This window comes from Corvus moneduloides, chromosome 18 (assembly GCF_009650955.1).
Source record: "Corvus moneduloides isolate bCorMon1 chromosome 18, bCorMon1.pri, whole genome shotgun sequence".
NCBI lineage: Eukaryota > Metazoa > Chordata > Aves > Passeriformes > Corvidae > Corvus > Corvus moneduloides.
The window spans coordinates 9,268,575-9,280,677 of record NC_045493.1 but is presented as its reverse complement, the minus strand read 5'-3'; the positions used below and the strand labels follow the sequence as shown (position 1 = coordinate 9,280,677).

Sequence of the window (12,103 nt, the reverse complement as noted above, 5' to 3'; positions counted from 1 at the left end):
AGAGCAAACAATTAAAATGCAAAGAAACCCAAATGTGTACAGATAACATGAGTGTAGAGCAAACCACTCCAGAAAGCAGAGCACAGAACAGCTGCTCTCCTCCTGCTGCCGAGCATCAGTGACACTGCAGCCTCAGGAGCCGGATCTGCCAGCACTGCCACGCCAGCCATTCCTGCCTGATGTCAAACAAACACAAAGGGCAGCATGAACAGCACCGACTGTGGAAAGAAATTAACGAAATTCCACTTAAAAGTATCCAAAAAATGTGAATATGTGCATAGAGCTGAAATGAGATCCCAGGCCCTGCTGAACGCCTGAGCACAGAGCGCCCTCTCATGTGCTTCACTCATTTCTCCGTGCATCACTCCATTTCTCCACACATCACTCCAACCCTCCACAATTCCAGAACTTCAGAATGAGTCACCACTATGATAATATTAGCAAAGAAATTAATCTCCAAGATGAGGAAACTCAATCATTGTATGCTGATTAGAAACAAGGAATATATGTCTCATTCTTAAGAATAACAAAATTGAAGGAACAAACCACTGAAGAACTAAGAGTAGAAAAATCACCTGGCAACTAACTCCTCAAGGTTTGGGTAGGTGAGAAAAAGAGGTAACAACACATGCTAAGGTTTTAGTCTAAAACTATGGGGTATAAAATCCAGTATTATGTAAATAAATAAACACAGTCCAAATGTCTTAAAATGCTCTCCAGTGGTAATGCGCTTGAATCTCAATGAGCAGGTAACAAGATACTTCTTCTTAATTACCACTCTTGCAGATCAATCTTCACTTCTGCATTTCAGAATTATTTCTTCATTTGTGCTTTGGATACTCAGATACATGAGGAATAAAAACCACTATACCATTCCCCCCTAGTAATATAACTAGTTCCAGTGGCAAGAGAACTGTGGGGTAAAAAATTAGCACCTTCCAGGAGAGAAATTTACATTACAGCATTTAGACTAAGTAGAATAACTGCCATCAATTCCATGAAAGAAAATTTTAAGTTGCTTTATTCAATATACGAAAGGGTTCCAGAAAACCAAAGAAGGAATAATGAAACACTATAGTAAATGCTTGGAAATTTTGTTGCATGCTGGGACTGAAGTACCTCCTCTTTTCCAATTCTAAGGCAGAAGCTGATTTCTTAGAAAGGAGCAATTTTTCCTGTGTATTTGCCTAAGACAACCATTACATGTATATGTATTTTTTTTTAGGATGACATAATTATAGCGTCATCCATCCACCATGTCCCCATCTCCCACGCTCATGTTGCACTGCTACTGCTCTGTAATTTTAAGAATTTAGGGAAAGGAGAACCTATACAACTTATCTGCACAGCAGTTTTTCCCCAGCAATGCCATAACCATCACTTCCGGTGCAGAGAATACCTCTTCAGTGAACTTGACTGTTGGGAAAAACATTAACTCCATAAATCTGTCAAAATACTACATGATGCTCATTATTTAAATATCTAATTGGAAAAAAAAAAAAAAGGGAGGAAGCAGAAAACTTTTTGGTGAGGGTGGTCAAACACAGAAACATGTTGCCCAGAGAGGCTGTGGAGTTTCCACCCTTGGAGATATTCAAAACCCAACTAGACAGTATCATGGACAACCTGCTCCAGCTGACCCTGCATTCATCTCCAGGGGTCCCAGCCAACTTCAACCATGCTGCAATTTTGCAACACGAAAAGACAGAAAGAAATGCACAAATCTAACGATAACGTAACACAGCAAGTTCTAGCAAAGTGAAAAAAGTCTGTTAAATGGTTTTATGTCTGAAAAACTGGAATGCAACTTTCTGCAAATTAAAGACAGATTGTAAGCTGAAGGACCGGACTGGAAAGTTCCTTGCTCATCAAATTAAAAACAAGAGGTCTATTCATGAAAAAAGTTATGTGGTCAAGTCACATTCTTTGCTCAGAAGTTTTACATGCGACCCACGGTCAGTACTCTACTCGCCACTCATGGAGAAGCTCTGAGGTCGTTAGGGATTCCTAGAGCACATGAAGATACGTTTCTAAAGGTGGGCAAGCAGTCAGGAGAAGCGCAAGAGGACATGCAAGTGTCCCTTTTTCTTGTAAAAGTCCTAGTCACATCACCGACAGCTGGAGTCACTTAATAAAATACCAGTGCAAGCTATTCTGCCAAATTCCCCTAGAGTGAGATGACAGCACCTAAACCCCTCTTGCACTGCAAACATCCAAAGGCTTCACGGCCCACAATGCCCCTTTCTTTCTGTTCTTTCATAGTTCTTCTCCACTGCAGATGCAAAGCCACATTTTTAAATTGAGACAATTAATTTTAAATTAGGAAAGACAAAGACCATAAGAGAAACGTGTGCCTGATGAAAAGTGCTGTAATTCTTCCTAGTTACTTCTGGATTACATGTGCACAGGGCATTCCTTTTGCATCAACGACATTCTCCAGACTGTTCAATTTTTCTCCAAAAGGTGTTTCAGCTCTAAAAAAGATTCATACAATAAGGTGGTCCTGTTTTAAGAAGTAACATTTTTCCCTGCCTAGTGGCTTGAACAGCCGCAATAATCAGAGATCAGTACTGAACCCTGATCTTCGAATCTGTAACCCACTGTGCTTTTCAGGGAATGCTGCTCCTCAAACACCAGTCCTGGGGGCTTCAAACAGCACAGTGTCACTAAATGGTACAGTCAGCACCCTTCTACTCACACAGGACAAAGAAATCAAATAAAATCAAGGTACCCCTCAGAGTGCTGAAAACATCCATCTTTGTGATTCTTGCTTTCATTTATCTTAGGCTGTGAATGTTCCTGTTAGCCAAATGTATTCAAGTCTGACAGTCATTTCATCTCCTGTTAATGAACAACTTTTCTGCTGAGAAATTAAGAGAATAAATCAATGCCAAAACCCAGTTAATTGTTCAGTAGCAGGAGGCTGTTTGTACATTTTGTTAGCTGTTGCAGCACTGAGCCAGCACTCAACTGGTAGTGAAATCTATATTTTAGCATAGAATTAAGTCAAAATTCAAATCATTTAAGCCACAGCATATTTTTCCTATAATGTGAGGATTTAAAAATATCTCAAAATCAGCAAGAACTAAGGAGAGACTGTTCAGGTGTCAGAGTCACATAATATATATACCTCCATTTTCATGTACCATGCCTAAGGCTGCACAGCTGTGAAGAGAAATAGAATAAAAATTTTCTAGAGCATGATCAACAGCAAAACAAAGAAAACTTCAGTGAGAAAACAAAGAACAAAATGAGTCTGATCTGATTTGCCTCTTGAATGTTACCAAAATGCAGTTTAATTCCTGAAATATCCTGTTATCTTTGCATTTCTCAGTGATACGTACACAAAATATTTTTCAAGTAGCAGAACTCACAAGGCAGCCCTCTCAGACGAAGCCCATGAACAGGTTTATGTGCTGTTGTAATAAACATGTTTCAGCTACACACAATAAGTTATCCCCGTCTGTAAGAGATCTGATGTTTCTCTCTGCGACCACTTTCCCATTGTTCATGCCTTGAGCTGCACAGATAAGCATATGCATTTGTATAAACATACTTATTCATTACCCCACATTAATTAATGCTGTAAAGAAAGATTTTGGGGTGGGGATGTTAAGAGCATGACTTTCAGCCACAGATTGTATTGAACGGATGTTAACAAGCATTAAGTGGAGTAGAGTAGGAGCACAAAATAAGAATTAACAAACTGCACACCCAAGAAATGTAGTTTGTACCCAAAGAAGGAAAAGAAATATAGACATTTACATTTAATAGTTCAAATCTCAAAAAAAACTGCACTGAAATTAATTTTTCAACTTCCTAAGTGAAAGGAAGTCAGGTTCCCTATTTAAAACTCGGGCCTTTCAAACCAAATACCAGTTGTCCCTGCTAAGCTCCCTCTCCTGGCTAATTAATAAACTCACTTAGATTTTGTATGCAGAAACTTCAATCTTCCTATTCTGTTCTATCAATAAATATTTTTTTTTTTAATTGGTAAAGAAACTTTGATATTGAAATATACAACTTAAGTTTTCAACTTCAGACAGAGCCCTCCTGTTGTCTCAGGCTGACAAGTTACACACACACACACACAAGGAAATAAACATCCCTGTACTGTGTAAGGACAGTCCGCAAACTGAGCCTCACTGACACTCCACCATCTGCACCTCTTTTAAGCTTCTAAACACCACTGCCTATTTTCTGGTATCAGACACTCTTGAAATACCTGTGCTCAAAACATACCAGACTAGTTAATTAGTTCCCCAAAGTAGACCTTTCCTTGTTCTAGCTAAAATTAGGATTAAATATGTAATAAAAATACAAATACACCTCTTAGAAATTGTAAATGTTGAAAATGAGGAAAACTGAATCACAGAATCACAGAATAAACTAGGTTGGAAAAAACTTTTGAGATCATTAAGTCCAACCTGTGACCTAACATTACCTTGCCAGCCAAACCACGGCACTGAGTGCCCGATCAAGTCTTTTTTTGAATACCTCCAGGGACAGTGACTCAACCACCTCCCTGGGCAGCCCATTCCAACACTGAACCACTCTTTTTGTGAAGAATTTTATTCTACTATCTAGCCTAAACTAGAAGCAACCAGTCCTCACCAAACTAACACAAACTCAGGACACAGAACGAAGACATAGTGGCAGTGAATGGCCTCAGTGTCCCAAGCCAACAGCCACCCTCATCGTGGAGCTGACAAATCAGTAACAGAGTCTGGTAAAATTTTTCATTCTCTTCTAAAATCCAAGTCATTGCAGATGATTTGTGGAAACAAGAATTCAAAGTGAAAGGGAAGCACTATGTAGAAGGATGCGAAAATCACAGCTCCACTGAAATGAACATGCAGAGGATAAAAAAATAATTCATTCAGCTGTGGGTTTTCATTATCTAAATTACTGTAGTAGCACCATGGCTTCTTTCTAAAAGCCAAGCCATGCTCCCAGCCAAGCCATTTTTATGAGACTTCCATCACAACTGTGCCAATGAAGGCAAGCAGCACAGTCAAACTCCAAACTCTACAAATTATTTCTGCTCAACACCTTTTTGACCTTCAATCCAGATAATGAAAGGCCTTGGAGGGAAATTCATTTCATGTTTGTATTTGCTACTGTACCTTCAGCCCAAGTGAAATCAAAAATCCGTTTCTACATACAAAGTCTTAAAAGAACCATGACAACAAAAGATTGCCCAGACACAGCCTCTGAAGCAAAATGCTGAGGGATGATCTCACAAAAAAATTAGCACTGAATCTTTAAAGTTAAAAAACAGAGACAAGGTTCCAAATGGGATTATGAGGGTTTGAGAGAAAAGAGGGAAGTGTGTGGTACACTGACAAACTAAAGATACCACTGTGAAAAGATAAAAGGGAAGATACAACCAGCGACTGTGGTTGAGCTTTATTCAGGACAGGATGCCTGCAAAAGCTATGTTGACTCTTCCACTGCCAACTGATAGTAACTTTTGAAGTATATAAACATTTTGTATCATACAGAAAGATATCCTTTACACACTGACAGAATAAAACAAGAACAGATGCTATGTCATCACAGCAACATCACTGAAGACTTCCAGTACTTTTTCTACCAATGAGGCTCAAAATGTTCTCTAGAAGCGGCTCCTGACTTTTTGTAAAACAAGAATAAACAAAGAAACAGAGTTCGCTCAAGGTCAGGTAGACATGTAATAGCAGAACTAGAATTGAACCAGACTTACATCATGTTTTTAAATTCATTGATAGAGTCTACCTGAAAAAGTCTCTTTTTTTTATTACTAAGAATGTTTTGGGGTTTTTTTAATATTTCACCTGAGTACTGCATCAATACATAAGTCTATTATCTCTGTATTTAACTGACTGTTAGTAATTTCTTCATTTAACACAGATAACGTTTTTAAGCTCATAAATCTTTTCCATCTTATCTTCTATTTTGATCCCTAAGTCTTTCCCACTGATCATTTCAAAGGTAGTTATACTTCTGCGACTGGCATTTTGAAAGTATTCTTTTATGAAACCTTTTCACAAGTTTTCATCTAAGTCAGCTCTGTAGTAAATCTCTACCAGATTTCTTAGAACCAGGATACAAAAGTGAGCACAGGCACCCTGGCTTTTACAGTCCTTAGCTGCCTGCAGCCAACCAACCTGCATAGCTAAAGTTAATTGACAGTAATGAAATTTTCTACTTTTAAACAGAGTCCTTGATACAAAATCTTTTATGACATCAGTAACACAAACCAGTTCATGACCAAAGAAACACCCACAAAAATCCCTACGCAACAACACCACAACTTAGAAGTTTACAAATCATCTCCCTGACAAAGCAGGAGTTTCTCTAATGTGGACTAATGCAAGTCTTAAGGAAGCATATGAAAAAGCTTTTCTAGAGGTTAATAAACAGCTGCAAGTCAAAATACAAGACTTTGAGTGATCTGCTTTGAAATAAAAGAAAACTTAATTTCAATAGTTTGGAGCCCAGCTGGGCAGAGCACCATGCTTGCCACCTGCTCTAATTTCTGAGGAGAGGAACCTGGGTGATGAGTCTGCTCTTAAACTGCACCTTTAGCTAAAGAGGCTCATAGGGATGCATGAGGGATTGACAGGAGAAATGGAATATGGGGCAGATGCTGTTAAAATCAATTAGCATGCAAAGGGCTGGCCCCGGACTAGCCAAGGCAAGGCAGCTACTGGAGCAATCAATGGCAGCTGGTGGGAAGCAAGCCCAGGAGGAAGAGGCAACCAACATCATTTACTCTTTACAAATATTTCCTTACGTAGTCAGGTCTTACTGAGAATGCCAAGATACACATTTCTTCAAATGTTTGTCCAAAATATACTACACACAAACACTCTTTGAACACTATTTTGAAAGGCTTTATCGCTCTAATATACTAGCAAGAATCTCTATGCTACCTCTCAAACTTTTGGAGCCACATGTTCCTGGATGCTGATGAATGCTGACTACATTATACATTAAAACAGATGTCTGGTCTTCACAACCCAGGAACCACGCTGTGTTAAAACAGTAAAATAGTAGCCTACTCCCATTGGGGAACAGTATGCTTACACAGAAAACTGTTTAATACCCAACAGGTAATTCAAGTCAAACAACTTTTAAACAGAAAATACATTATTATCTGGAGCTTTTAGCAAAACCAGACTTTAGTACAGAAATATATGCACTCGTTTACACTGGGTGTTACACATGTGACCAATAATCCCCCAGGGAGTTACTCCTTCCCCAGAAGAAAATACACGTCCTTACCTTCGGCCACTTGGGATTGAGGAGCCGTGCTTTGATGGCATCATCCAAGGCCTTGTCATACTGGTGGATTTTCATGTAGGCTGCAGAGCGGTTGCTGTAGAGAATGCAGTTCTGAGGGTCGACCCCCAAGGCCTCGTTGTACAGCACGATTGCAGTGTGGAAATCGCCGTCATGGCAAGCCTGGTTGCTCTGGCGAACCTTCTCAACAAATTCAGCTTTGCTCAACATGGGACTGTCAGGACTTTTTCTTCTGAAAGATTTTGATCCACAGAAAGAAATCTGGGAAGGAGAAAGGGAGAAATTATATGTTAGTGTTAAGAAATGCTACTCAAAAAAGGAAGAAAAGACATCAAACTATTAGAAACTCTACAGCAGAAACTAAAGCCACCAGCATCGTTGCAGAACAAATTATGAATTCAGAACCAGATTCTTTAAAAAGTAAATTGTTTATCTATTGATTCCCTTTTTGAGGGTAACAGAAAGAGTCTTGCAAAACATATCATTCCCTATGAATGATGTCTTCTAGACACAAGAGCAGTTGCAGTCTGTTTACATATGCTGCACTCCACCCACTTAGAAATGTTTTCCTCCTCAGCCACACTATTTGATTCTACAGCACTAAGCAGAGTTACCAGGTTGAGAACAGGTGGCAGCTGTGAATATGAAGATGATGCTGGTACATTTGAAGTTTGATATGCAAATCACACAGAAGCACAGGCATACATGGACAATGGAAAAACGTGTAAGATCTCTTCAAACAAAAGAACCTGCACCACAACCTCTGCTCACAAACCTCTACATCCAGCTACATGCAGCTGCAAATTGTTCATAGCTGGGAAGAGAAGGATGAGTCTTTAGAACCACGTACACTCACAGAAATAAGTGGGACATACAATTCATCTTAACAACAGAACAGTCACCCTTGGCAGAGCCACCCTCCCACATCAACAACTTCAGGTAATACAAAATAACAAAAAAAAAAGATTTAAGCCTTCTAATTGTAAGGCATTATTTGAAGTGAGCCTAGCTCCATTGACTCTGGAACCTTCTCCTTATTTAACTTTCTACATTGCACATTTTCCACAACCAGTCCTTTGTAGTCAGTAACTGTTTCTGTCATGCAAACCCTACTCTCTCTCAAGGATACTCAAGAACTCAGCAGGAACATCTTAGTCCAGCTCTGATCACAAGGCAGTTGGGAATTGTGCAGTAATAGTATTTGGCAACAGGCAACACAATACATATGGTAACATAAAAAGTACTTGAAAATATTCATTAAAGGTTTAGACTACTATAATTAAGACTGGTGTCATCTAGTTTTAGTCCTGCAGACTGAAAAAGTTTAAGAATATCACATATTGTTACCACAACACAACAACCACAGGGCTTAAATACATTACCAGAGCCAGCTGGGGCATATTTTTAAAGGTGGAAAGGGAAGCAAGCTGCAAACTGACATCCTGTCACAAGAATCAATTGGTCTATAGACTTTTCTTTTTTTTTCTTCCTTAAGTCAAACAACAACAATAGAAAAGCATCAAGTTAGAAACTACTGATTTCTTATTTTTCTTATTATATCCATTTTTTTCTGACAGTGTTTGGTGTTTGTCCAAACTTTTCCTAAACTTCTCTACTGAAGGAGATTCCATGCTTTACTCAGGCAATCTCCTTACACTGCTTCAGGATTTTCATCATTAAAATATTTTCCCTAATATCCAAATCTCCTTTGTGTCAGTAAATGTACTGTTTCTTGTCCTGTAGTAGACTAAGCTATAGTCTATTGCAGACTGAACCAAAACCTTTTTTCCTTCCATTTGTGTAGTTGCTTTTTCTATAGTATTCTTGCTAATCCTACCACTGAACACGTTGCTTCATTCGAGCAGTGCAATAAGTCACACATCTGTGAGCATCCAACAATAAACTTCATCACATGGACCCTTTGTTGTGACCTGAGGGCAAGAACTGAATACGAAGATTCAGCAGCTATTGCATGGGCACGTGCTCAAACACAAAGATGAGGAAACCCTGAGAAAGGTAATTAGTCACCAGAAGGCTTGAAGGTACTGCAGGAAATGGGGCTGGTGAGTGTGCAGGTGCCAGGGGCAGCACTTTCTTCATGTGTCTTTAAAGGTGGCTGCTGTCTCCCTCCCTGTGTATTTCCTGGTCACTGACCTGCATCAGGGACAAGGAAAAATACCAAATGTCGTATAGTTCCCATGCTTTTATCACATTCAGAGTGAATGACTGCAGCTTCCACAAGCAGTACCACAACTAGCCATGAACTTAAGTTATTCAGAAGATAAATATTTTGAGAAATAGATTCCTCACCAGCTGTGGCAGGGTGGCAGGGGCAGCAGTGGCATCTCACCCACCCCCTCTGCCTGACCACAGGGACTGTGCTGCTCAGCCTCACTGGAGCTGCTTGCCCAGGACCACCACGAGCTGTTGAGCCCTCAGAAGTGGGGCCTCTGCAAGGGCACAACACACCCAGCACAAACTCAAGGAGCACCAGCGAAACAAGTCCAACAACAGCTGTCTTTTCTGGCAGTTTATTATGCACAAACAAATGAACACACAAAGCTGTTAATGATCCTTCCAGAATCATACTGTGAGTCTGTAACAACAAGGAGAATCCATGAGGAGACATCCTCTCGGTCCAAGTGAAGTGGTTTCTGCCTCTAATGTCCTGTGACGCTAAATAATCTCATGAAAAAAAAGGAAACTATGATGGAAATTTGTGGAATATGTTACTATTTAATTCCTGCTATCATGAGAACTACGTAAGGCAGTAAAACATCATGAGGTAAAAGAAAAAACCCTAGAACAGTAAAACTGAGTCACTCTGGCACTCAAACCACAAATAAAAAAAGATTATGATTATGGTACCAACTCACAAAAAGTACTCATTAGAAAGTCATCCCCACTTTCCAGTGACCACTGCTCTTCTCCTGTTAATACAATGGAAGGTGATGGTAATGCACATATTTGGGCTAACATTTTATTATAGAAGGTGCCTGCATGTACCAAACCAACGCTAAAGGAGGAGTTTCTTAGTGCAGCAGAACAAAAAGGGTTCTAATGAAGTGCAGAAGAGAATCTAGTGAGAAAGTCTGAGTTAGAAGCTCAAGTATTTCTAATAAAGTAGAAGATGGCATGAGCTTCTCAATGTTACTTCTCCAAACCAGTGTAAGACAGCAGAAATCAGCTCCTACTACAGAGGTCACGTCAGACAGAAGCTTCCACAATATCTGCTTCAGATCAGACTCAGCGAAGAATTTCCTCCACTGGTGAAAAAAGCCTCCTCTGGCAGAAGGTGCTCAGGATTCAACCCAGCTGACCATGCAAGTGGAGTGTTAAAACACACACAACCTTCTTTGGTCTTTTTCTTTTCAAGAAGAAATGAACTCCCAACTGCCCCCAAAGCAAACAGGAACTTGAACACACACTAAAACTTACAACAACTTTTGTCTTCACAGATCAAGCTTGTTAAACTTAGTCCTCTCTACAGAACAGTCATCAAATAAAAGAAGTGCCCGCACACACTGAAAGATGTGTCTGAACAGCACACTGCTATCCAGAAAGCCATAGGGAACAGATTCCCAGTAAGTTCCAGTAAGATGAGTGAGAAGAGATAACAGCAAATGCAGATTCTGCTCCAAGAGGACTAAAGTAAGAAATGTGGTACAAAAGTGAATTTTTTATCAAAACACTAATGTTACACCTCAGAGCTTCTTGGTTTGTGCGTAATTCCTCTTATTTAATGCTACATAATGCAAATAAATATGCCTTATGTGGATGATGTCTTGGGTGGCAAGTCCATAGTTAAGACACCATTTTAAAAGGATTCTTTATAAAAAAGATACAGTAAGTGTGATATGCAGCATTTTCATCTTTTAAATTATCTAAATAGTTCAAGATACTTATTGAAGCACCAGGAAGAGGGAAAAAACAAAAAGAGGCAAGCAGAAAAACTGGCATTCCTAATGGATTCTGGAAAGAGTGACAGCAATTTATGCTAAATACAAGTTTCCAAAATCAGCTTATATCTGTAACTGAGCTTCCCTTTCTATGAAAACTTCTATACAACTTCTTATATTTTAATCTTTAGAGTTTTTTTATGTTTTCTCTCCATATTCTGGGGTATTACTGTTTTTCTGCAATAGAAATTGGCTTCGACAAGAGTCCAAGAACATATAAAGCACATGAAGTCTGTCTCTGAAGCCTCCCAGCAGCCAGCACTTCAGCCAGGCTGTACCAAACTTCTGAACAGATATGAAACCTTGCCAACCACATGCAACCTTCCCCTAAACAGAGCAGAATTTCAAAAGAAATAATGTGGAAAGAAATGAAAGGCCACCAAAACTGGAGGTTTAAGCCACCACAGGATGATATGAACTTATCAACAGGAAAGAAACAGATTGTTTTTCTTAACTGGAGCTTATACTAAATTTTCTATAGAAAACGTTTTTCCTAAAGATTTTTTTAAAATGAGAAGGAATTGTGAGCTTCCAAGACTGAGCTTGGAGAGATCTGCACTTGTGACAGTACTTAGATCCACCCTGATTTAAGCTATGCTACGTGTTGCTAAAAATTGTAGTAAGAGCTATGCAATCCATAGTTAAACTTAAACAGTACTTTTTGGTTAATACATAGTTTTTAAAGCTAGTTATTGTTAATAGTAATTACATATATTATTAAATTACAAACTATCAATGAGGAAACAGACCTTTCCCTCTGATCTGTTAGTGAGCCATAGGGAGACAGAGACAGCAACGAGGGAGCGATGAACCAGTAATCCAGCAAAAGCCAGGCATGAACAGCAACCTCATTCGAG

The 12,103-nt window shown here is 39.3% G+C and overlaps 1 protein-coding gene across 2 annotated transcripts in view; it reads right to left on the bottom strand.

The window, feature by feature from the left end:
* The window catches only part of TTC28 (tetratricopeptide repeat domain 28), a 113,686-nt gene that overhangs the window by 100,358 nt on the left and 1,225 nt on the right, over positions 1-12,103 (bottom strand). For both annotated transcript variants that reach the window (XM_032128544.1, XM_032128545.1), the window contains exon 2: positions 7,270-7,548. In XM_032128544.1, the coding sequence (XP_031984435.1) occupies positions 7,270-7,548 (279 nt within the window). The remainder of the gene's footprint in view (positions 1-7,269; positions 7,549-12,103) is intronic.